The sequence below is a fragment of the Cyprinus carpio genome, chromosome B8 (genome assembly GCF_018340385.1).
Source record: "Cyprinus carpio isolate SPL01 chromosome B8, ASM1834038v1, whole genome shotgun sequence".
Taxonomy (NCBI): domain Eukaryota; kingdom Metazoa; phylum Chordata; class Actinopteri; order Cypriniformes; family Cyprinidae; genus Cyprinus; species Cyprinus carpio.
This window is the reverse complement of record NC_056604.1, coordinates 6,878,724-6,903,369: the sequence shown is the minus strand read 5'-3', so window position 1 is coordinate 6,903,369 and position 24,646 is coordinate 6,878,724. Positions and strand designations below refer to the sequence as shown.

Genomic DNA, 24,646 nt, shown 5'->3' with positions numbered 1-24,646 from the left:
ATCATTTGTTATTGTTTCATTCAAATTCATATTGTGATATCTGACTTAATATTGCAGACTTGACTATCTTGGCACATATTTAAGATTACTTCTGAAACTTTACATTAGACATGCGATTACTATTTTTATTGATTTATCTATCTCAAGAAAACATGTTGAGGTAGGAGAGTAAGTGTCCAAAGGGAAAGTCTACATTATCTCTCTGTTTCATTGAGTATAAGATAAAAAGTCTCAGTGATTTTCTATGGTTCTGAAAGCATTAATTCAAACACAAGTATAGACTATTATCAAAGGCCGATATATCTGCCGATATTTGGCTTTTTTCAAATATTGGCATCGGCTGATTAGTTTTTCTGCTTGGCGGATGTGTTCGAGGCGGGACTTTTATTTTTTCCCTCTTGTTTACTGTTCTTAACAGTTCTGTCTAATACGGATATAATCAGATAGAATGGTTAAACAAAAGAATTAATGTATACAAAAAGTATTATAACGATTGCTTTTATATTATTAGTAATAGAAAGGCAAACATTACAATACTTTATCATTTGCCGTCAGCATTAAGCAAATACGCATTTATATCATTTAAACAAATCTTTGAATGCCTATAATGAACATTTAATTTAGCAAACTTAGTCGAATCCAGCTGTGAGATCTTGTGAAGTGTGCAGTTTTATCCAGCAAGATCGCGTGTTCTTTGTGATGGTCGGTCCGTGCGAATTGAATGCGTTAAACTTTAAATTTGTGATTTCAAATTATGCTGCGCTTTATGCATTTGCCCACTGTCATATTCATGTCATTTTCTCTGTGTGCTGTTTGTAAAATGAGTGTTACCTTGGCTTTATTTAAAAATATGATTCCCAATGCACACAAACTTCCCAGAATACTCTTTTGGTTACAGTGTGTACTTCCTTTTTAATTATATATTTTTTTTAATTAAATATAGCCTATATATATATATATATATATATAATATATATATATATATATATATATATATATATATATATATACAGTACAGGTCAAAAGTTTGGAAACATTACTATTTTTAATGTTCTTGAAAGAAGTTTCTTCTGCTCATCAAGCCTGCATTTATTTGAACAAAAATACAGAAAAAAATGTAATATTGTGATATATTATTAAAATTTAAAATAATTGTTTTTAAATTTATTATAATTTATTTCTGTGATGCAAAGCTGAATTTTAAGGATCATTATCACATGATCCTTTAGAAATCATTCTAATATGATGATTCATTATCAAAGATGGAAACAGTTCTGCTGCGTAATATTTTTTCAGAACATGTGATACTTTTTTAGGATACTTTGATGAATAAAAAGTAAAAAAAAAAAAAAAAGAAGCTATGTTTTTAAAATATAAATATTTTGTAATAACAATATACACTACTGGTCAGTAATTTGGGGTCAGTAATTTTTTTTCTTTCTTTTTTTTAAATAAAATCAATACTTTTATTCAGCAAGGATGTGTTAAATTAATAAAAAGTGATAGTAAAGAAAATATATTATTAGAATATACATTATTAGAATTTTTTTTTTATTTTGAATAAATGCAGTTCTTTTTAACCTTTTATTCATCAAATATATTAGACAGCAGAACTGTTTCCAACACTCATAATAAATCAGAATATTAGAATGATTTCTAAATGATCATGTGATAGACTGGATGTTACATGTGACACTGAAGGCTGGAGTAGTGATGCTGAAAATTCAGCTGTGCATCACAGGAATAAATTATTTTTTTTAAAGTATATTCAAATAGAAAACTATTATTTTAAGTTGTAATAATATTTCACAATATTACTGTTTTTTTTCCTGTATTTTTGATCAAATAAATGCAGGCTTGATGAGCAGAAGAGACTTCTTTTCAAAAACATTAAAAATAGTAATGTTTCCAAACTTTTGGTCTGTACTGTATATATAAATACTTGTCATCTAAAGTATAAGTATGTTTATTTTACAATTTTTTTTTAATCCATTGTCAAATGATTTCAAATTTCTTAAATATTAATTAAAATTTTTAAAAAAAAAAAAAAAAAAAAAAATATATATATATATATATATAAAATAAAAAACTTATATCGGCTTTATATCAGACCCCCTACTTCCCAACATATTGGCATCGGTTGTCAAAAAAACAATATCGGTCGTCCACTAGTATTCTAACGTATGTACATAATCTTTTAATTCACTGTTAAAACTATCATACTGCTAAATCTATTTTTTACAGTCTCCGTTTAAAACCACAGCTGTCAATATGTATATATTAATGTCCAGCAAAAGCAGACTTAAACAATACTAATGTATAATAATTAACGAGACTTTTCGTCTGGCGATTGAGTTGTCCCCAATCCGACTTTTATTTTGAAATCGCACAATTTCCTGCCGTCACTGTAGCACTGCTGCATCTTCCGCTGTGTCGCAGCGCGGTTATTAACCAGAGCTGTGTTTTGAAGTTGAAAGCTGGTCGACTGAAGATGAATGTGATCGATCATGTGCGGGATCTGGCCGCGGCCGGGCTGCACTCTAATGTCCGGATCATCAGTAGTTTACTCCTGACCATGAGCACCAACAACCCGTGAGTGTCTCCGAGTTAAACACATTTGGAAGCTGAAGTGTGTGACAGTCCAGTCATGATATTAAAATCCAGCGGTTTATTTATTATGTGCACAACAAGTCATGCAGAAATACAGAAATGTGTTGTTCTGTAAAATCGACCGAGGTAACTATAGTTTTGTTTTTCAGGGAGCTTTTCTCGCCGTCTCAGAAGTACCAGCTGCTGGTGTATCACGCTGATGCTATTTTCCATGATAAAGAGTACAGGAACGCAGCCTGTAAGTACAACATGGCTTTACAGCAGAAGAAAGTGATCAGCAAAACATCTAAAGTGCGTCCATCCAGCACAGGCTGCACAACATCTGCTCTGCAGGCGCAGGTGAGCTGCAGTGAGGGGCTACACTTCCACAGCCTGCTGCATTAACACTAGCTTTCTTTGAATTGTTTTTGCCTTCGTTTAGTCAGGTTGTGTTCTTAGGTAAGTGCATGCTAAATTAACGTTGTTGTTGTTTTTTGTGATTTCTTTTTATCAGCCACCACTGTCATTAAAAAGTATATTATATTAAAATACAGAATTTTGGTCGGTACGATTTTTATTTATTTATTTATTTATTTATTTATTAAAGACGTCTCATGCTTTCCAAGGCTCTGTAGTATTATGAAATATTATTACAATATAGAATAACTGTTTTTAATATACTTTAAAATGTAATTAATGTATAATGTAGTGTAATCTCAGCATCATTACTCCACTCTTCAGTGTCACATGATGTTCAGAAATCATTCTCATTTGATGATTTGCTGCTCAATAAACATTTCTAATTATTATCAATGTTGAAAACAGCTGTGCTGCTTAATATTTTTTTGTGGAAATCATGGTGCATGTTTTCTAGATTCTTCCGAAGCAAATGCAAAAAAAACAAAAAAACACCATTTATTAAAAAAAAAAAAAAAAAAAAAAAAAATTCAAGTCACTTTTGATCAATTTAATAGAAGTATTCAAAATTATTTAAATTAAAAAAAATGTACTGACACCAAATTTATGAAACCTAGTGTACATAATGTAATATCTAAAATAATTTATATTTAATTTTTATTTTTGTCAGAAAATATAAAGATCATGAGCAATAGTAATAGTGATACTTGTCTATGCAAACACTAATTATTATGATTTTACAAAATTGATCAGATTTGTAGTTGCTGGAGGAAACTGTGGTTAACATGGTGATTTTTGTTATGACAGTCTGCCATATTTCTCATGTTCCTGTTTGAGTGAATTTTTAATGTCGTTAACCAACTCTTCGATCATCACCTACAGAACTTGCCATCAGAGATTGAAGTGAAATATAAAATCGCTGAGTGTTACACTATTCTGAAGCTGGATAAAGATGCCATATCAGTGCTGGAGGGGATTCCTTCACGCCAGAGAACGCCAAAGGTGTGTTTTCACACACTGTCATTGGGTTCACAAGTGTGTGAATTCTAAACATCTAAAACTGACGTAAAAGAGCACTTTGTTGAATTCCAGATCAACATGATGCTGGCGAATCTTTACAGAAAGGCCGGTCAGGAGCGCTCAGCTGTAACCAGCTATAAGGAAGTGTTGAGACAGTGTCCTCTGGCTCTGGATGCTATTATTGGTCAGTAAGAATACTGCGGTGTTCCTGTGATGCTGCTTATTGAGCTTTTTTTTTTTGTCGTCTGAACCCAACATTAAAGCTCGGTCCTGTCTGGTCCACTGCAGGGCTTCTGTCTCTGTCGGTGAAGGGGGCAGAGGTCGCTTCCATGACGATGGACGTGATTCAGAGCATCCCGAATCTTGATTGGCTGGCTGTCTGGATTAAAGCACATGCTTTCATACATGGAGGAGACAATCAGAGAGCCATCAACACTATCTGGTGAGGATAGGACACTATCAATAAAAATATGTTTGTAGTAATCTTTATATTAATACATGTTTTATATATTTGTTTAATAAATTGTTTTTCTGTTACTTCATTATTAGCCGCCACTGTCATCAATAAAGATCAGATCCAGTGTTACTGTATTATTTATATGCATTTGTAATATTTATTAGTATTTTTAATTAGCTTTTATTTATATATTTTTTTTTCTTTCTAATTTTAGGTTTAAGTAATATTCTGCGCTTTTATCATTTCATTAGTAGTATTCTTTATATTTCTATTTCTGTCTCCGTCTAGCTTTAATTTTCAGTCATTTCAGTACCTAAATGTATTTTCTGTTAGTTGCCAATGCTACATTTTTAATTTTTAAAGTTTTCATCTAATATATATATATATTTTATATCAGCTTTATTTCGATTTCCGATTTTGTAATATATTTATTTAATAGTACCAATGATTAGAAATTTCTTGTATTATTTATATTAATTAATATTAATATTTATTAATATTTTGATTTGCCTTTTATTTTAATTTTTTTTTGGTTTTCTTAGAAATTTTTGCTTATAGTAATTTTATGCCTTTTTTCTTTCTTTTTTTATATATATATTTCAGTTATTTGCCAAGGCAATATTTCATTTTCATATGAGTTTTTTTTTTTTTTTTTTTTTTTAAATTTTAATCTAATGTATTATTTTATTTTATTTTTTATTTCAGCTTTATTTCCATGAACTATTACTTATATTATATTAGATTAGGTTACATTATTTTCTATTATATTATATTTATTATGTTGATAAAATAGCAACAAAAAATAGTTGGCCACCTCTGCACAGTGTGAGGAATCACTGATGTCTATAGTCTTTGTATATCTCTCCTCAGCTCTTTGGAGAAGAAGTCACTCTTGAGGGATAACGTTGATCTTCTAGTCACTCTGGCGGATGTGTACTTCAGGGCTGGAGACACCAAGAACTCCATCTTGAAGTTTGAGCAGGCACAGATGCTTGACCCCTACCTGATCAAAGGTACATGGCATCAACCAATCCTTCAGCAATCTAGATGCATTGCTTTATGATTCTTGTTGCTTTGAATGAAATGATCTTGCTGTTTTGCAGGTATGGATGTATACGGCTATCTGATGGCCAGGGAGGGTCATCTGGAAGATGTGGAGGTTCTCGGAGGACGGCTGTTCAACATATCGGACCAGCATGCTGAGCCCTGGGTCATATCTGGGTGAGTTTGACCTTCACCTAATGTGTCTCAAACCTTTTCAGAATCAAAAGCATCTGAAAGCTCTCATGTTGTCCACAGATGTCACAGTTTCTACAGTAAGCGTTACTCTCGTGCCCTGTATCTGGGAGCTAAAGCCATCCAGCTGAACAGCAACAGCGTGCAGGCGCTGCTCCTGAAGGGGGTGGCGCTGAGGAACATGGGCCGAGTGCAGGAAGCCATCATACACTTCAGAGAAGCCATGAGACTGGCGCCCTGTCGTCTGGACTGCTATGAAGGTAAGAAAGACTTTCATGATAATAGAAATAATCATTTCCAGCTATTATGCGTGTTTTGTAGGTTTTTAGGAAGGTTGTGATATTTTTGTGCAATAAAAGATTAGAGATATTTATTTGCTGAACAGCTGTTAGTTACTCTGGTGTGTTCTTGTATTCAGTCTGTCCTGTTTTCTAAAGGTTAGACGAAGCCCTTAATCATTTTCTGTTGTCTCTGAGTGATGCGTCCTTTGTTTTCAGGTCTGATTGACTGCTATCTTGCCTCTAATGGTATCCGGGAGGCTATGGGAATGGCCAACAATATTTACAAGACCCTGGGAGCGAACGCCCAAACTCTCACCATCCTGGCCACAGTGTGTCTGGAAGATCCCATGACCCAGGAGAAGGCCAAGACACTGCTGGACAAAGCCCTCGCTCAGAGGCCCGACTTTATCAAAGCTGTCGTCAAGAAAGCAGAGCTCCTCAGTATGTCACAAATTCACACTCCTTTCTTTGTTAATTGTAAACTGTGCCCATAATATATTATTTTATTATGATTTATTTTATATTTTTCTATATTTTTATTATTATCATTATTATTGTTGTCGTTAATTTATTATGATTCAGTAATTTAATATAACTAATGTATTATAAATAATAATATTAATTATTTATATTATTATTTTTATTTTAATTATTTAATTTATTATTATTATAAAATTATCATTATTTTTTTTATTAAATTATTATTATATTATTATTAAATTATTATATTATCACATTATTTAATATTTTTAGTTTTATTCATTGTTTTATTTTATTATTTTAATTATTATTTATTTTTCTATTTCATGTTATTATTACTTATGTTTATTTAGTAATTAAATTGTTTTTTTTTTGTATTATTTGTTTTATTCCGTAATTATTAATTATATTCTTATTTTATATTTTTCTAGTTGTTATTACTTATTTATTCTTAATCTTTATTATTTAAAATTTTTAATAAACAATAATTTGTTATTATTATAATTTTATTTTTAAATGCTATAATTATTATACATTTAATTGTTTTTCTATTTATGAACTAGTAGTAGTAGTAGCAAATTTTTGTTTTTCCATTAATCATTATTATAAATTGTTTTATTTTTTAAATAATATTATTATACATTTTATTTATTATTAGTAGTAGTAATTTATTTTTATGTATTTGTTTTTCTTTTCATTATATCGTTTATTATTTTTGTTGTTGTTCATTAACTGTTATGAAAGTTTGTTATGAAATAAAACAAATTGTTATTCTCTTGACTTAAGCTTCAGAAGCATATATTTTGGTGTAATGCCTAAATCATTTTCATTACAGATCGAGAACAGAAGTATGAGGAAGGAATAGCACTTCTACGGAACACATTAACCAATCAGAGCGACTGCGTGCTGCACAGGATGCTGGGGGATTTTCTTGTGGCTGTTAATGACTATCAGGAGGCCATGGACCAGTACAGTATAGCGCTAAGGTAACGTCATCCACACTGTACGGTAAAATCTTAAACATGAGAGTCGAGCAGACTTGACTGTTCTATTCCTCTTCTGTAGCCTTGATCCGAATGACCAGAAGTCTCTGGAGGGCATGCAGAAGATGGAGAAGGAGGAGAGTCCCACGGACGCCACGGTGGAGCTGGACGGTGACGATATGGAGGGCAGCGGGGAGGAGGGAGATCTGGAGGGCAGTGACAGCGAGGCAGCGCAGTGGGCCGATCAGGAGCAGTGGTTCGGCATGCAGTGACCCTCAGCACTCGCTAAGAGACTCTGGAGCTTCAGCACTAATACACACGATTCACACTTAATGTGTTTTCCAACAGTAGTTAAACATCATGGGTTTCATGTTTTTTTTTTTTTTTTCTGTTTTGGGCCAAATACAGGACTAGGTAACTATGCTACTTATTTTTTTTTTTTATAAAGGTGTCAAACCTGTCATTTATTTTGCATGCTCTGAGCTTTTTTTTTCCCCCCCAGTAAAAGTGATGATTGTTAAAGAGGCATCTTTTAATGAACCACAATCCCACAAAATCTGATCTTGTGTGTAATAAACATGTCAAAGTCATATTTCACACCAAAATCGAAAAGAAAATTTGTTCCTGTTAGGAATTTTCCACATTAGCACGTTTCAGCCATTTTCTTTACTGCAATGTTATTTTTACATTTGTTTAACACTTATTCAAAGTGGGGATTTCCATAAAAGGTAGCACTGCATTATCTTATTTAATAAAAAATAATATAAATACATTATATATAAATAATATTTGTTGTATTATTATGCAAGTGGTTTTATGCCTTTTTTTCTCATTTATTTTGATTTGGTCTGAATATAAACCAGACACGTTCTTGAGCATGTAAGCGACGCAGTCATCAATTTCTGTAGCCATATGTGCATTTTTTTTTCTTTCAGTGTTTGTCTTTTAATGTTTCTATATTGTTGTAAATAAGACTATTTTTAAAGGTTTTGGAAATAAAATCATGGCATGAAAAATGTTGACGTATTCACTTTTACTAAACAGAATATCTCTTTTCCAAATACAAAATAACTCCAGCATTGACAGGGTGAAGAAAGAGCAGTAAAACCATGTAATATCATTTTATTAACCACAAGTCATTGTGATAATTACAACACTGATTCAGCAGCACCCGCCCTCCGTTGTCATGGGAACTGCTGGAAAAGACCGCCTGTCTCGCAATGTCACACATACACACCTAACACCTGAAATGAGCCTCTGCTTTAAACCATATTGCACATCCCTGTGCAAAGCAACAAGAACAATCAGTTTTGGTTAATTTACATATCTCACAAAAGATCTGAGAAAAACGATGCCTTTTCTCACTAATGACATTTTTTTTTCCAACTACTGCAGTGCTATACAAAAGTTTCTAACATAAGGGGACATGCACCATGAGAACTGCTGTAATGTTACATTTTAAGAGTATTTTCAAATTTCACTGGGTTTGACCTGAGCGATCTGGTCTCAAATCATTTTTTTCCACTCCTAATGCTTGAGCTTCTTCTAAACTAATGACGCAAATGCTTCGGTTTAGCACAGTTGACATGCAGGCCTAGAAAGATGTGTGGAGCTGCTGAAAACAACACATGCACTAAAGTCACGAAAACCTCACAGCTTCTGCAAGGAATACAGAGAGCAGAGCAGCTTAATCATCCCGAGCTGGAGAGAGAGAGAGAGAGAGAAAATAAGGACACGTTTGATCAAACAAATAAAGAAAACGGAAAGATATTTTATACATACAGAGATGTGACGTCATGCAACTGTGGTTAGACATGATTAAAAGCATCTTTAGAGAGTTACATACAGTTCCTGTAGAAGCAAATGCACATAATTGTGTGTATTACATCAATCAAACAAACACCAGGTTGTGATGCTGTATTATGTGAGCGGTACTCACTCGCTGATGCACACAGGACTAAATTAGTTTCAATACAGCAAATTCAATCATGCATGTCTGTTGGTCACCTGAAAGAAGACACTCTAAAAAAGGAAGAAAAAAATGACCCCCAAGAGAATAAATTGTGCCATTCATAGACTCAAAGATATCATGTGTATTAATGTCAGAGTTTAATCCCCGAAGATATTATAATACAAAAAAGGGATCATTTGTACTCAGTTCATTTACTCAGAACCTAGTTATGTACATATACACATTACAGTAAAAAATAATTTGTCTATAATATTAGAATCACTACGCTGTCCCTATAAATACATCCAGGACATGAAAAAGTAAACATCTTCAGAGAATTCGCACAAATCAAATCCTAAACACACTGTCAGTTTCATGTTTTTTACTTAAGCATTAATAAAATAAAACTTTGAACAGCTAAGGTTTCTGTACGAGGGAACTAGTGCATTTGGCTAGTCATCTATGGAGCAAAAATAAAAAATTAAAGTCAGGAAATCGATACTAAGAAAGCAACCGACGGAACTGAGGTAGCTGCAATCTACTTAACGCAGAGAGGAAATCATTTTGCTTCAAGCGAGGAAAGGAAACAGAAACGGCACGGCTGACGTTACAGTGGAAAACATCTAAATATAACCCAAATGCACATTCGCTCTTTTTGGCCCAGCGGATTCAAAAGGCTATAAAGACAATCTCAGAGCTTTGAGCCAAAAATATCCAAAGCAATCTGATAAATATTGCATCTCCTCACTTTAAGCTTCTAAAAAAGGCCATAAGGGGACCTGAGAAAATATACAACTTTAATAAGAAAAAAAGTATTTAAAATGGAATGATTAAAAAAAGGAACATACTATTTTTTGACAACAATATGCCATATATGAAGATAAACATTATGTGTGACCCTGGAGCACAAAACCAGTCTTAAGTCGCTGGGGTATATTTGTAGCAATAGCCAAAAATCATTAGGATATTAAGTAAAGATTATGTTCCATGAAGATATTTTGTAGATTTCCTTCTGTAAATATATTAAAACTTAATTTTTGATTAGTAATATGCATTGCTAAGAACTTCATTTGGACAGCTTTAAAGGCGATTTTCTCAGTATTTTGATTTTTTTGCACCACAAATAATACAACATCTTGCAAACATATCACAAACCAAACAAAAAAAACATCAATGGAAAGCTTATTTATTCAGCTTTCATGTGTTGTTTAAATCACAATTTCGAAAAATTGACCCTTATGACTGGTTTTGTGGTCCAGGGTAACATACATACACATTTAAAAAATATAATTAAATGCATGTGCAAATGTGAACTGGTGACTGTTGTTCCTTGTTAATGTTGTGTTAGCTTGACGCCAGCTCTGGGATCAGTCAGGAGGACCAGAGCTGCTGGGTTATGTTAGTGTCTGTGCTGTACAGCCACACCACTAGAGGGAGTGTCAGAGCTACGAAGGGCCAGGAGACGCCCTCAGTGCATGCAGAGAGGGACCAGCCTCTCTTGTCGGGCTCCTCGTCCAGGTCTTTACCGGGCTCCAGGTAGTTCCTTGCGATGAATTTGAGCAGCTCGTCCAGGAGGATGACAGGCAATGAGATCTTCAGCACTATCAACCACTGGGTCACGTTCAGAGCGGTGATCTGGAAGATGACCTGAGGAACAACAGAGGGTGAAGCAAAGAAGAGGAGTGACACAAGGCTTTCACACACACCAGTGCACCACAGCCTATGGCCTTCAATTAAATATCATTTAAAATAAAAAGTAACTGTATTTTACTGAATAAATAACAATCAATAAACTATTTATTAAATATGAAACATTTTATAATATAAATAACATAAAAGTAAAGCAATAACATGTCCACACTAGGGATGCACCAAAATGAAAATTCTTGGCCGAAGCCGAACAAAATGAAACACTGGGATGAGGGCCGAATACCAAACACAGTGTCACAGTTACTTTAAAAAAAAGTTTTTAAATTGATTTCTCTGGGTAAAAATTGCTTTATTCAAATAGATTTATTGTAAAATATTTATAAAAAATATAATAATAATAATAATAATAATAATAAGTAATAAATAACTTATTTTATTATATAGATATTTCTAAGTGAACAGCCTAAATATTTAAATAAAGAAATCAGTTTTTATTCATTTATATATAAAAATAACAAATTCAGAAGTAAAAAAAAAAAGATGAAAAATATAAAAATAAATGAAACTATAATTTATTATTCAAAAATAAAAATAAAAACAAATAAATATGAAAAAAAGTTAAAAAGTATTTTAGGTATAATATATATATATATATATATATATATATATAATATATATATATATATATATATGATATATATATATATATATATATATATATATACACACACACACACACACACACACACACACACACACACATATATGCCTAAAATACATACCTATAAATGTATGCCTACAATAATTTTTCACTTAGAAAAAAAACAATAATTAAAAATATAAAACTCAAAAATACTCAAAGTAGTTTTAGTAGTAGTATCAGAAATTAATGTCTGTCACTTATTTACATAATATTTATTTTTATAATTTTATCATTTTTATGCAGTACACACACACACAACCTATCTTGAATAGAAAAAAAGTATATCTATATCTATATCTATATCTATATATATATATATATATTTATATATATATATACACAGTACAGACCAAAAGTTTGGAAACATTACTATTTTTAATGTTTTTTAAAGAAGTCTCTTCTGCTCATCAAGCCTCCATTTATTTGATCAAAAATACAGAAAAAACAGTAATATTGTGAAATATTATTACAACTTAAAATAATAGTTTTCTATTTGAATATACTTTAAAAAAAAAATTATTTATTCCTGTGATGCAAAGATGAATTTTCAGCATCACTACTCCAGCCTTCAGTGTCACATGTAACATCCAGTCTATCACATGATCATTTAGAAATCATTCTAATATTCTGATTTATTATGAGTGTTGGAAACAGTTCTGCTGTCTAATATATTTGATGAATAAAAGGTTAAAAAGAACTGCATTTATTCAAAATAAAAATAAAAATTCTAATAATATATATTCTAATAATATATTTTCTTTACTATCACTTTTTATCAATTTAACACATCCTTGCTGAATAAAAGTATTGATTTTATTTAAAAGAAAGAAAAAAAAAATTACTGACCCCAAATTACTGACCAGTAGTGTATATTGTTATTACATATATATATATAGTCTATAGTCTATCAACTCTGTCCACAAAACTGTTAATCGAACCATTTAGAATTGTATTATAACTCGTTGATGTTTGGATTCATGTAAAAAGTGAACCTGGAGTGCAGTCTGGGTCTACATTCAGAGTTTGTGTGGAGCAGTAGTGGAGAAATAAACGTTCCATTACAGATATAATTCTTTTCTGGGCCCCAAGGTTATTTTTGACATCCTCATCTACATTGAGCACTTAATGATCTGTAGTGTTTAGGGTCCCGTACCGGCAGCGGGTCTACATAGAGGATGAGGAAATGCAGAGACATGGAGAGGCAGATGGCTCCCAGCAGCCAGACGTTCTCCCAGGGAGGCATGCGCAGCAGAGACTGATTCTCTGACAGACTGCAGGAAGAAGAAAAAGAAACCATGTTTACTTGGGTTCAGCACCAACACAACGCTATTTTATCACTGCCATGCATGAGTCTGGATGTGAGGGGGATGCTGGCTGACCTGTTGAGGGCGTTACACATCTCGATGGTGACCAGCACAGACAGGGCCATGGTCATGGGGTAGGGAGACTCAAACACGTGGCACTCCAGATCCTGGAAGTCAGGATTATCAGGAGAACACTGCAGGAAATGACTCTGAGAGGACAAGAGAGAATGCATGCTTAGTTACTACTACTATAACAACAAAATAATCAAATTAAAAATAAATATGACTTACATAATTATGTGAATCAATTACACTTAACAAAAACAATTCTCATTATATAATAAAACTGTATTAAACATTATTTACATAAAATCATATACACGTTATTATATACATTTTGTTACTATAAATACCTTAAACGAATTAATAGATTAATACATTATTATTATTAAATACAAAGTTATACATACAAAATTACATTTCTTTATTAAAAATATTTACAAAAATATATAATAACTAATTATTATATTCTAGTTCATATAGATTCTAAGTGAAATTCAAATATATACAAAGAAATCTAGATTTATTATTCATTTATATATAAAAACAATAATAAAAGCTATTATTGTTGTTATATTTTTTATATAGATTTTTAGAAAATCATACACATACATACATATATACACACACAAACACACATACATCCATGCATACATATACATATACGCACACACACACACACAGACATATATGTATATAGTACACACACACACACACACACACACACACACACACACACACACATATATATAACACACACACACACACACACACATATATATATAAATATATTTAAAAGAAATCTCTATTTTTATTCATTTATATAAAAAAATAAATGAAATAAATAAGTAAAACATTATGAAAAATACAAAAATAAATATGAAATACATCACAGACATGATAAATGACTCATTTTAAACTAATTTTGAAATAACATTAATTTCTATGATATTACTACATCTCTCTCTCTCTCTCTCTATATATATATATATATATATCCATATTCAAAGGGACAGTTAAGACTTTTACATAGTTACAATAAAATAAATATATTATATAGAAATGTTGTTCTTTTAGAACTTTTTTTTTTTCTATTCCAGAAAAGCAGAAGCTGCAATCTGTCAAAGATAGGTCAGTTGTTTAATTGTCAAACAATTAATTTAAATATGAAAAAAGTCTAGTTTTGATGTGAAAAACTGAGCATTTATATGCTATTGCATCAGACCTAGGGCTATAGATTTAGTCACACACATGACATTTATTTAAAAACAGAGATGTATACCAGCTGGTAAAATGTGATCATTGGACCATCATCAGCAGAAATGAACCACCAGGCTGCAGCTCCTACAGTCGCAGCACCCACATAACCTGAGAAACACAACACACATGAGATAACACAACACTTAACAGACCAGCAAGACTGGATACGTTAATAGACGACAAGCTTTTTTTTATTTACAGCCACTATGCTACATTAATCATGTTTGTGACTCACAGCCGATGGCCAAGTATCTGAAAAAGAGCCATCCAGAGATGAGCGGCTCTTTGGCGTTGCGGGGGGGCTTGTTCATGATGTCCAGGTCAGGAGGGTTGAAGCCCAGAGCGGTGGCGGGAAGACCATCAGTCACCAGGTTCACCCACAGCAGCTGGACGGGGATCAGGGCCTCAGGGAAACCCAACGCAGCGGTGAGGAAGATACTGCAGAGGAGACCAATATATCAGTAACAGACAAAACCAAATGAAACAGAATTGAAAACCACAACCGGACTGACCAGACGACCTCGCCCACGTTGGAGGAGATGAGGTAGCGGATGAACTGCTTCATGTTGTTGTAGATAGCTCTGCCTTCCTCAACGGCGGCCACAATAGTGGCAAAGTTGTCATCAGCAAGAACCATCTCCGAGGCTGTCTTGGCCACGGCAGTGCCAGAGCCCATGGCGATGCCAATCTCCGCCTTCTTCAGGGCAGGGGCATCGTTCACGCCATCTCCTGTCTGCAGAGACACAACCGCTCAGCCAATCAGGACAATCAAACGCAGTTGTGCTGCATCCGTTAAAGGGATAGTTCATTTAAAAATTTTAATTCTGTCATTAAAGGGATAGTTCACCCAAAAATGAAAATTATGTCATTAATGACTCACCCTCATGTCGTTCCAAACCCGTGAGACCTCCGTTCATCTTCGGAACAGAGTTTAAGATATTTTAGATTTAGTCCGAGAGCTTTTCTGTCCCTCCATTGAGAATGTATGTACGGTATACTGTCCACGTCCAGAAAGGTAATAAAAACATCTTCAAAGTAGTCCATGTGACATCAGAGGGTCCGTTAGAATTTTTTTAAACATCGAAAATACATTTTGGTCCAAAAATATCAAAAACTACGACTTCATTCAGCATTGACTTCTCTCCCGGGTCTGTTATGAGCGCGTTCACAACACTGCAGTTTAGTGATATATCCACAAATAACTAAACACTCTAACTAACCTAACATTCCTGAACCAGTTCACCAAATCAAACTGAATCGTTTGAAACGGTTCGCATCAACAATAAGCATTAATCCACAAATGACTTAAGCTGTTAACTTTTTTAACATGGCTGACACTCCCTCTGAGTTCAAATAAACCAATATCCCGGAGTAATTCATTAACTCAAACAGTACACTGACTGAACTGCTGTGAAGAGAGAACTGAAGATGAACACCGAGCCGAGCCAGATAACGAACGAAACATTGACTCGTTCTCAAGTGGATGCTGCAGTGTGCAGCATCCACTTGGATATATTATATATATATATAATGATAAAAATAATAAAAGCCTTATATGCACATATATTACATAAAAAGACACGATCAACGGACTGTGGGATGGATAAAAATATTTGATCAATCTCTGATAATCTCAGGTTGCTATGGTCACGCCGGTTTGTTTATGCATTAAACTCGTGGCAAAATTAAACCAAAAAAGATTCGAGCTTCATTTTTTTTTTTTTATCTTACAATGACAGTCATTTATTAATTTATGCCAGGAGTTAGGTAAATGAAAAACGAAGACGAGATCGATATAAAACTTGAGTTGTAGACCTCTTTAATGATGTACGTTATAGTTTTATGAAGTAAATTGCATAATTTTACATTAAAACTAGCAGTAACTCTGAACTAATGTGAACAAAGAACGCTTCTGTGTGCTGGTGTCCTCCCACTGGTTAGATCTTAAACAAACACTGTTAATACACATGCAGTTAACCAAATGAAACAATACACATTTTAATGCTATAAAAGTGTGTGACTGGCATAAAGTTGGCTTGACGTTGGACGTTCAATATTCGCAAATCTAGGGACCGTCTCTAAAGTTACATGCGAAACTACTATACACTTCTCTAACGTGCAAGGAGAATGACTAACAGTCATGAAAACAACTGTTAACTGTTCATCTTTCACCTTTTATATTTTTTGATAATTATTAAAATAAACTGTAAATCATATGTAAAATATTGCTATTTTTCATTTGAGCTTTAAATTAGTGTTTACGTCCATTTGGTAATGAAAAGTAGCAATGTTTTACATATGATTTACAGTTTATTTTAATAATTATAAAAAAATATAAAAGAACAGCATTATACATGACACCTAGACAAACAGTTAACAGTTGTTTTCATGACTGTTAGTCATTCTCCTTGCATGCTATTGACGTTAGAGAAGTGTATAGAAGTTTCGCATGTAACTTTAGAGACGGTCCCTAGATTTGCGAATATCGAATGTCCAACGTCAAGCCAACTTTATGCCGGTAAAAGTGTGCACATCGAGAGAAATAAACAGCAGATGTGCATGGTAACAACTTCTTTAACTTGAGCAAACGCTGCTAATACACATATACATTTGTTAATAAAGTTAATAAAACGAAACCATGCATGTTTTAATGCTAGTGAATAAAAGGAAGCGATCCACTCGTATGCATCTGCTCATCATGACAGTACCTGGATCAGTGAGCTGCGTCTCGGGCCGATGACGTCACTTCCAGGGAGGCATGTTGTACACGCCCCTGCCCCTTGACTCCACCCCCACGTCAAAAAATAGACACAAACCCAAAATAAAATAAAATGAAGCGCACAGGAAAAACTGCAGCGCAAGCTCAAACTAGACCGACACGCAAAATAAAATCAGTGTTGCAAATAAAATAATAGATATGACCATGGAAAATATGTATTGCAAAATCATTTCTTTCGCGCGGGTATCATTTATGTTTAGCAATTATTTATTTTTGTTTGCAAAAAGCAAAATTATTTTCCTCAATACTTTAATTTTTGTTTGCAAAAACTTTATTTTCTTTTGCAAAACTTTATTTTTTTGCGTATATATATGATATTACTTTGACTCCATAGATATCACTAAACTGCAGTGTTGTGAACGCACTCACAACAGACCCGGGAGAGAAGACAACGCTGAATAAAGTCGTAGTTTTTGATATTTTTGGACCAAAATGTATTTTCGATGCTTCAAAAAATTCTAACGGACCCTCTGATGTCACATGGACTAATTTGATGATGTTTTTATTACCTTTCTGGACGTGGACAGTATACCGTACATACATTCTCAATGGAGGGACAGAAAGCTCTCGGACTAAATCTAAAATATCTTATACTGTGTTCCGAAGATGAACGGAGGTCTTAAGGGTTTGGAACGACATGAGGGTGAGTCATTAATGACATAATTTTCATTTTTGGGTGAACTATCCCTTTAATTACTCACCCTCATTCCGTTCCACAGACCTTGGTTCATGTTCAGGACGCAAATAAAGGTCTTTTTTGATAAAATCCAAGTTTTCTGACACTGCATAGACAGCAACAGAACTGCCACGTTCAAGGCCCAGCAAGGTAGTAAGGACATCGGTAAAAAGGTCCATGTGGCATCAGTGGTTCAATCGTAAGTTAATGAAGCTACAAGAATTTTTGTGGGAAAAGAAAAGAAAAATAACGACTTCATTCAACAATTTCTTCTCTTCCATGTCAGTCTTCGACACATTGTTGAATAAAGTTCATTATTTTTGATTTATTTCTCATAGCTTCATAAAAATTAAGGTTGAACCACTGATGTCACATGGACTATTTTAACGATGTCCTTACTTCCTTTCTGGTCCTAGATCATGCAGGGTCAGAAATATCTTCACTTGTGTCCTGAAGATGAACCAAGGTCTTATGGGTTTGGAAAGACATGAGGGTGACTTTATTGACTATTTTTATTTTTGGAGCAACTATCCCTTTAACACCATATGGCCTCTTACCATGGCAGTGATCTCGTCAAAGCCCTGCAGGAACTCCACAATCTTGGACTTGTGTGAAGGCTCGACACGTGCAAAGCAGCGAGCACCCATGACGGCTTCGCGCTGGTCGTGAGGTGAAAGGTCGTCAAATTCACGGCCAGTGAAGGCCATGCGGTTGACGTCATCTTCCTCTGAGAAGATGCCGATGCGTCTGCAGATGGCCACAGCCGTGCCTTTGTTGTCGCCAGTGATCATGATGACCCGGATGCCGGCGTGGCGGCAGAGCTTGATGGAAGCAGCTACTTCCGTACGAGGAGGATCCAGCATGCCCACGCAACCCACGAAGGTCAGATCCGACTGGCAGATTGGGAGGAGAGGAAAGTTAAGGAAAAAAATAAAAATAAAATAAAAACTTTAGTGGGTTTCTTTCAATTCCACAGTGGATAACCGTTAGCTAGAGAGACACAAAGATGCTTTATTAGATACCGTAGATAATTACATTTCTATATAGCTAGATAGTTAAATACTTCACTAGATAGCTAACTAGCTAAATAAATTTTGTACTTTATAGAAAGCTAGTCAGACACACAAAAATTATATTAGATGCTGGATGTAATTACCTAATTAGATACTTTATTAGACTTCTAACTAGCAGGATCAACATGATTTTATTAGACAGCTAACTAGCAAGACAGTAAAAGGTTTATTAGACAATATTTTGTTAGACAGAAAGCTAGCAAAACAAAAAGATAATCAGATACCTATATGCATTACTGACGAAAATGAACCATGGGTTTATTGTAGTAAATGTGTAATAACCATTTTTTGGCGTACTGATTACCATTTGTATAACCACAGTTTTACTACAAATACCATGGTTAAACTATGGTTAGTGCATCAAAATCATGATTAATTTGTGGTTACCATTAATCTGAAAAACTTGACAGTTTAACTATAGCAATCATGGTTCTTTGGTTTTATTTGTGGTAAAACCATGGTTCATTTTCGTAAGGGTGAATTGTTTAATGAACAGTTAGTTAACTAAATGGATTAAAACTTTCAATCTAGCTACAACTTTAACAATCTGATAGTTTATTAGATGGCAAGCTACCAAAAAAAAAAAAAAAATACAGGTGCATCTTAATAAATTAGAATGTCGTGGAAAAGTTAATTTATTTCAGTAATTCAGCTCAAATTGTGAAACTCGTATATTAAATAAATTCAATGCACACAGACTTAAGTAGTTTAAGTCTTTGGTTCTTTTAATTGTGATGATTTTGGCTCACATTTAACAAAAACCCACCAATTCACTTTCTCAACAAATTAGAATACTACATAAGACCAATAAAAGAAAAAAACATTTTTAGTGAATTGTTGGCCTGCTGGAAAGTATGTTCATGTATATGAATAAATAGTTATGAAACAGCAAACAAGTTAGTGGGACACAAAGACATTTCGTTAGATACTAGATAGCTATTTAACTATTTGGATAAACACTTTATTCTATAGCTGTGAGCATGACAAAAGATTGGCATAGGACAGTATTGTATAAGTTCAGTAACTCAGTCACCTCATACTGTGCAAAGCTGGCCGTATCTGACAGGATCATCTCATCTTTCTTCAGCGGGCTATCACGGGTGGCCAGTGCCAGGCAGCGCAGGGTATCGCGGCCAGTGCCGTACTCTTTGATCACAGACATGATCTTATCCTTGATGCCTTGAGTCAGGGGAACCCTGGATCCACCCACTCGCACATATGTGCACCTGTCAATCACTCCCTCTGGAGCTCCCTGTAGAAGACAACCCAAATTATCAATCTGAAAAACTTGCCAATACAACAACTCCGTAAACAACAAACCAGTATCCAGTTATCACCTTGACAAACATCTTAGCAGAAGAGGATCTGGCCTTGTTTGGGGAACAGTACACAGACATGGACTTCCTGTCTCTGGAGAACTCCAGGGTAAACTCCTTTTTCATCAGCTGTTTGATCACCTGCACACACACACATATTGAGTTATTAAATTATGTTTAAACAAGTGCTCGCATAACGTTTTATTAATTGTATAATTTTTTACTGAGTTGCAGGCGTTGGCTCTCTCGATCTTAGACAGGCTCCTGACATCAGTGTCAAAAACGTTCATCTTTTCCACCAGGCAGGTCAGAGCTGTCTCTGTGGCCTCTCCAACCTTCTCATAAACACCTTTAGTCTGAAAGAGAGTTGGCATTTATAATTTATGTGCATCCTCCATGCGTGGAACTGAACTTCTGCTAAAGCTTTTCATCATGACTGTTCTACTGCCAGCAATCGAATTAAGATCATTATCCAAGAATGATTCAGTAATATCTTCATATTAAATTGCATTAAAACATGACACTGGCCAGAGACATTCACGATGAGGACATCTCACACTAGTGTCCAAAATTTAAAAAAACATATTTTTTAAGAAATTAAATACTTTTTATATAGCATAGATGCATTAAATAGAGTGAAAGTATGAATAGTCACAACAAAATTATATTTGAAATAAATGCTGTTCTTTTGAATTCTGAAAAAAGTTTTCCATAAAAATATTAAGCAGCACAATGGTTATTAATATTGATAATAATTAGAAATGTTTCTGAGCAGCAAATCAGCATATTAGAATTACTTCTGAAGGATCATGTGACACTGAAGACTGGAGTAATGATGCTGAAAATTCAGATTTGCATCACAGGAATAAATAATATTTTAAAATATATTACAATAGAAAACAGTTCTTTAAATTGTAGTAATATTCCACAGTATTGCTTTGCCAATTGTTCTGCTTTGAATGCATTTTTTATATATAATCAACCTATATAGAGACAGACAGATAGATAGATTGATGAGAATTTCAGTTTCATTTTGAATTTTCTACATTTAAAGTAATGGACATCATTGCTTATATCATCCAAGTTAAGAAAGGACAGTTAGTAAACATACCTCATTAAAATCCAGGGAGGAATCATTACACAAGGCACAGATGGTCGCCAGCTCCACCAGCCCGTCATACTGGGAGCTTTTCACTACTCTGTTATCAAGGAATCTGAGCAACCAAACAGAATGATCAATAAACCACCTACTAAAACAGACGCTGACAAAAATGTGAAATCATGGGCATCAGTTTGACTGCAGTACTACAAGTAAACATGAGAGCAAAGACAGAAAACTCACACATCTCCTTCAGGAGCGTATGTGGAGCCAGAGATGGTGAATTCAGTCAGTGAGCAGTTTTCTCCCTCAGCTTTCTCCATGATGAACATCTGAAAGACAGACACAATGTTAAAGGGGTGCTATTATGCTTTTTCACTTTTTCAACTTTAGTTAGTCTGTAATGTTGCTGTTTGAGCATAAAAAAAGATCTGCAAAGTTACAAAGCTCAAAGTCCAATTCAAAAGGAGATATTTTATTTAACAGAAATCACTTTTAAAAAACTACAACGAATGACTCGTTTGGACTACAACGCATATTTGTGATATCACAAATATCGACGAATAGGATGAGACCTGTTTGAGCTGCACTAGAGAAGGCAAAGAGTGTTATCATTATGTCGGAGACATGCTAGCTTTCTCAAGGCAGATGAACTTAGAGTGGTTACAATCATCCGGGTTTAAATCACACTCAAATTGATTTGATTTTGACGCAATATTTACACTGAAGCTCAAAGGCGTGGTTGGTAAGGGGCATTACATTTCCCGACCAGGCGCCGAGTGCTGCCAATCACAGCACACACTGGCCCAGCTAACCAATCACAGCACAATTCATATTTCAGAAGACAGGCCTTCATTTGATACAGGAACTATTCGAGCCCTTAATGTCAGACTGGGGAGAGAGGTGTTGTAATAATGTAAAATATGTGAAAAATAATGTGTTTCTCAAACAAGCTAGTATGAGAGCCTGTTCTAGTACACCCCCAAAACAAAATCAAGACCTTGTAAAAGAGCATAAAGACCCCTTTAAAGAAACAGTTTGACATTTATTTTCTACAATGCAGTTCCAAACTGGTGTATTTACAAAACCTATAAGTAACAGAATTTTGGGTGAACTGTTCCTTTAAGAAACCAGTTGTTAACTAGATGCGTCAGTGTGCTGTCAGTTTTGAAGGAATTTGTTGGAAAGCTAACTGACAGAAGATGGCAGCATAAGCAAGTATTGGCCTAAGAAGATTATATGTATGCAATGACTCAGGGTGCTGTAATTCTGTCCTGTGTGCTATTATGTTTAAGTAAATACAGAAACTGGCAGAACAGCAGATGGGGGGGGGGGGGGTGCTGAAAGAGACAGAGAGATGAAACACTGCTTATTCTGCCTTTGTGTCACATACTTTAAGTTCAAAATACTCTAACATCCGATGGAGAGAAAAAAAAAAAAAAGTAATTCGGACACTACAGCTATCCATCACTGAGCTCATTCCTGCATTTCTGCAGAGCGAAGCAGCCCGGTCCGATGACAGAGATCTTTATCGGTGCAGTTCAGGAAGCTTCACCAAAACACTTCATTTCCACAGAATGGCAGAGGATTTTTAACTGACCAAAAAAACCCCTCAGAATAAACAGATCTCCTGACTGAGTACTGTGGGAAATATGCAGGAGGACAAAGATGGAGTGCAATCAGCATGTGTTTACCAATGTATTCAAAGTCTCAGTGACAAGCAATTTTTCCATCCACATTGAGCTTTAATAAAGGGTTCAATGTTTATTTAAAATTTATACTGTGATATTGCTTTTATTAAATCATATCAGGCTGCAATTTAATTAAATAAGTATATGTGCAGCACGTTTCAGAGCAAAGTTTTCTGGTGTTTTCAGTGTCAACAATTTGAAAAATGACCAACAAATGAGAAGCTTAAGGGCTTCATACAGGTTTCCATAGCCTTACTATAACAATATAATAGTATTATTATATTTATTGTAATAAAATACAGAACTGGGTAGTAGCTGATTACATGTAATCTGGTTAACGTAATCAGATTCCAAAAATTAAGTACTTGTAATTAGATTAAATTGCATTTTAAAATAATTGTAATCAGACTACAGTTACTTTATGGATTACATGATTACATTTACTCAATAGCAATAACTTATTCATAATTTATCGATACTCCCTAATTACTCTTTTGCATCTTTTAAATTTTCCTTTCTAAAATAGAATACCGCTTGTATACACTCAGAAAGTTTTCCAGTTTTGTGGACGTTCACACAGAGAGCAGTCACTAGTCCGGTGGCTACGCAGCATTTGACCATTTCCAAAACATTAAAATGCACAAATTCACCAACTTTTTTCTCCATCGGATCCTTCTTTCATCAAATATATTATAATTTGAAGTACCCCTGAGATTTGATAATTAATATTTTAATAATGAAGTATCACATTTGCATGTTCACGGTTCCCTGACGTTGGTTATAGTCACATGCAGGTAAATCTTTCAGTATTTTATTTTATTCATTTTAAAATATTTTACATTTTTCATCAAACTCATACACCCCCTGCAGCACCTTCAAAAACCCAGTTTTATGTCATATAAAGTTTATTGCACTATATATGCATATATATGGAATATATTTTCTTCCTCTTTGTATTTTTATACAAATATGGTACAAGATTATACTATTTAAATCAATGTGATAAATTTAGTTAGTTTGATTATATAACCTAAAATGTGTAATGTATTGATTACATTATGAACTACAATTTGTCGTCAAGTAATTTGGAATCAGTAATGGATTACAATTTGTAAGTAATCTACCCTGATCTGAATAAAAATAGTATTATTACAGTAGTAATATATCTTGTATTGTTTCATATTTTTGTGATTATCATTTATATGTAATTTGGTGTATTTTAGATTATATGTGACCCTGGAGCACAAAACAAGTCACTGGGGTATATTTGTAGCAATAGCCAAAAATACATTTTATGGGTCAAAATGATTGAGTTTTCTTTTATGCCAAAAATCATTAGGATATTAAGTAAAGATCATATTCCATGAAGATATTTTTTTAATTTCCTACTGTAAATATATTCTTAATTTTTGATTAGGAATATGCACTACTAAGAACTTCATTTGAACAACTTTAAAGGCGATTTTCTCAATATTTAGATTTTTTTTTGAACCCTCAGATTCCAGATTTTCAAATAGTTGTATCTCGGCCAAATATTGTCCGGTCCTAATAAACCATACAGCAATGGAAAGATTATTTATTCAGACTGACGTATAAATCTCAATTTATGACTGGTTTTGTG

The 24,646-nt window shown here is 33.8% G+C and overlaps 2 protein-coding genes across 4 annotated transcripts in view; one reads left to right on the top strand and one right to left on the bottom strand.

The window, feature by feature from the left end:
• Window positions 1-2,397: 2,397 nt before the first annotated feature.
• On the top strand, window positions 2,398-9,185 carry LOC109062117 (anaphase-promoting complex subunit 7-like). Its single transcript, XM_042729422.1, has 11 exons — window positions 2,398-2,592; window positions 2,760-2,949; window positions 3,889-4,008; window positions 4,099-4,210; window positions 4,315-4,468; window positions 5,354-5,496; window positions 5,587-5,704; window positions 5,783-5,979; window positions 6,217-6,441; window positions 7,316-7,466; window positions 7,546-9,185. The coding sequence occupies exons 1-11, from the start codon at window positions 2,492-2,494 to the stop codon at window positions 7,733-7,735; spliced, it is 1,701 nt and encodes a 566-aa protein (XP_042585356.1). The 5' UTR covers window positions 2,398-2,491; the 3' UTR covers window positions 7,736-9,185.
• The window catches only part of LOC109062062 (sarcoplasmic/endoplasmic reticulum calcium ATPase 2-like), a 34,492-nt gene continuing 18,414 nt past the window's right edge, over window positions 8,569-24,646 (bottom strand). Inside the window, exons 10-22 of one of the 3 annotated variants that reach the window (XM_042729421.1) lie at window positions 21,578-21,666; window positions 21,347-21,449; window positions 20,460-20,591; window positions 20,257-20,376; window positions 19,953-20,171; window positions 18,404-18,739; window positions 14,904-15,124; window positions 14,627-14,829; window positions 14,414-14,499; window positions 13,147-13,280; window positions 12,921-13,038; window positions 10,941-11,061; window positions 8,569-9,164 (exon numbers count right to left, since the gene is read on the bottom strand). In XM_042729421.1, the coding sequence (XP_042585355.1) occupies window positions 9,151-9,164; window positions 10,941-11,061; window positions 12,921-13,038; window positions 13,147-13,280; window positions 14,414-14,499; window positions 14,627-14,829; window positions 14,904-15,124; window positions 18,404-18,739; window positions 19,953-20,171; window positions 20,257-20,376; window positions 20,460-20,591; window positions 21,347-21,449; window positions 21,578-21,666 (1,896 nt within the window). In that variant the 3' untranslated portion in view covers window positions 8,569-9,150. Of the gene's footprint in view, window positions 9,165-10,589; window positions 11,062-12,920; window positions 13,039-13,146; window positions 13,281-14,413; window positions 14,500-14,626; window positions 14,830-14,903; window positions 15,125-18,403; window positions 18,740-19,952; window positions 20,172-20,256; window positions 20,377-20,459; window positions 20,592-21,346; window positions 21,450-21,577; window positions 21,667-24,646 lie in introns of those variants that run through there. The other 2 variants (XM_042729420.1, XM_042729419.1) reach the window with 2 other exon arrangements.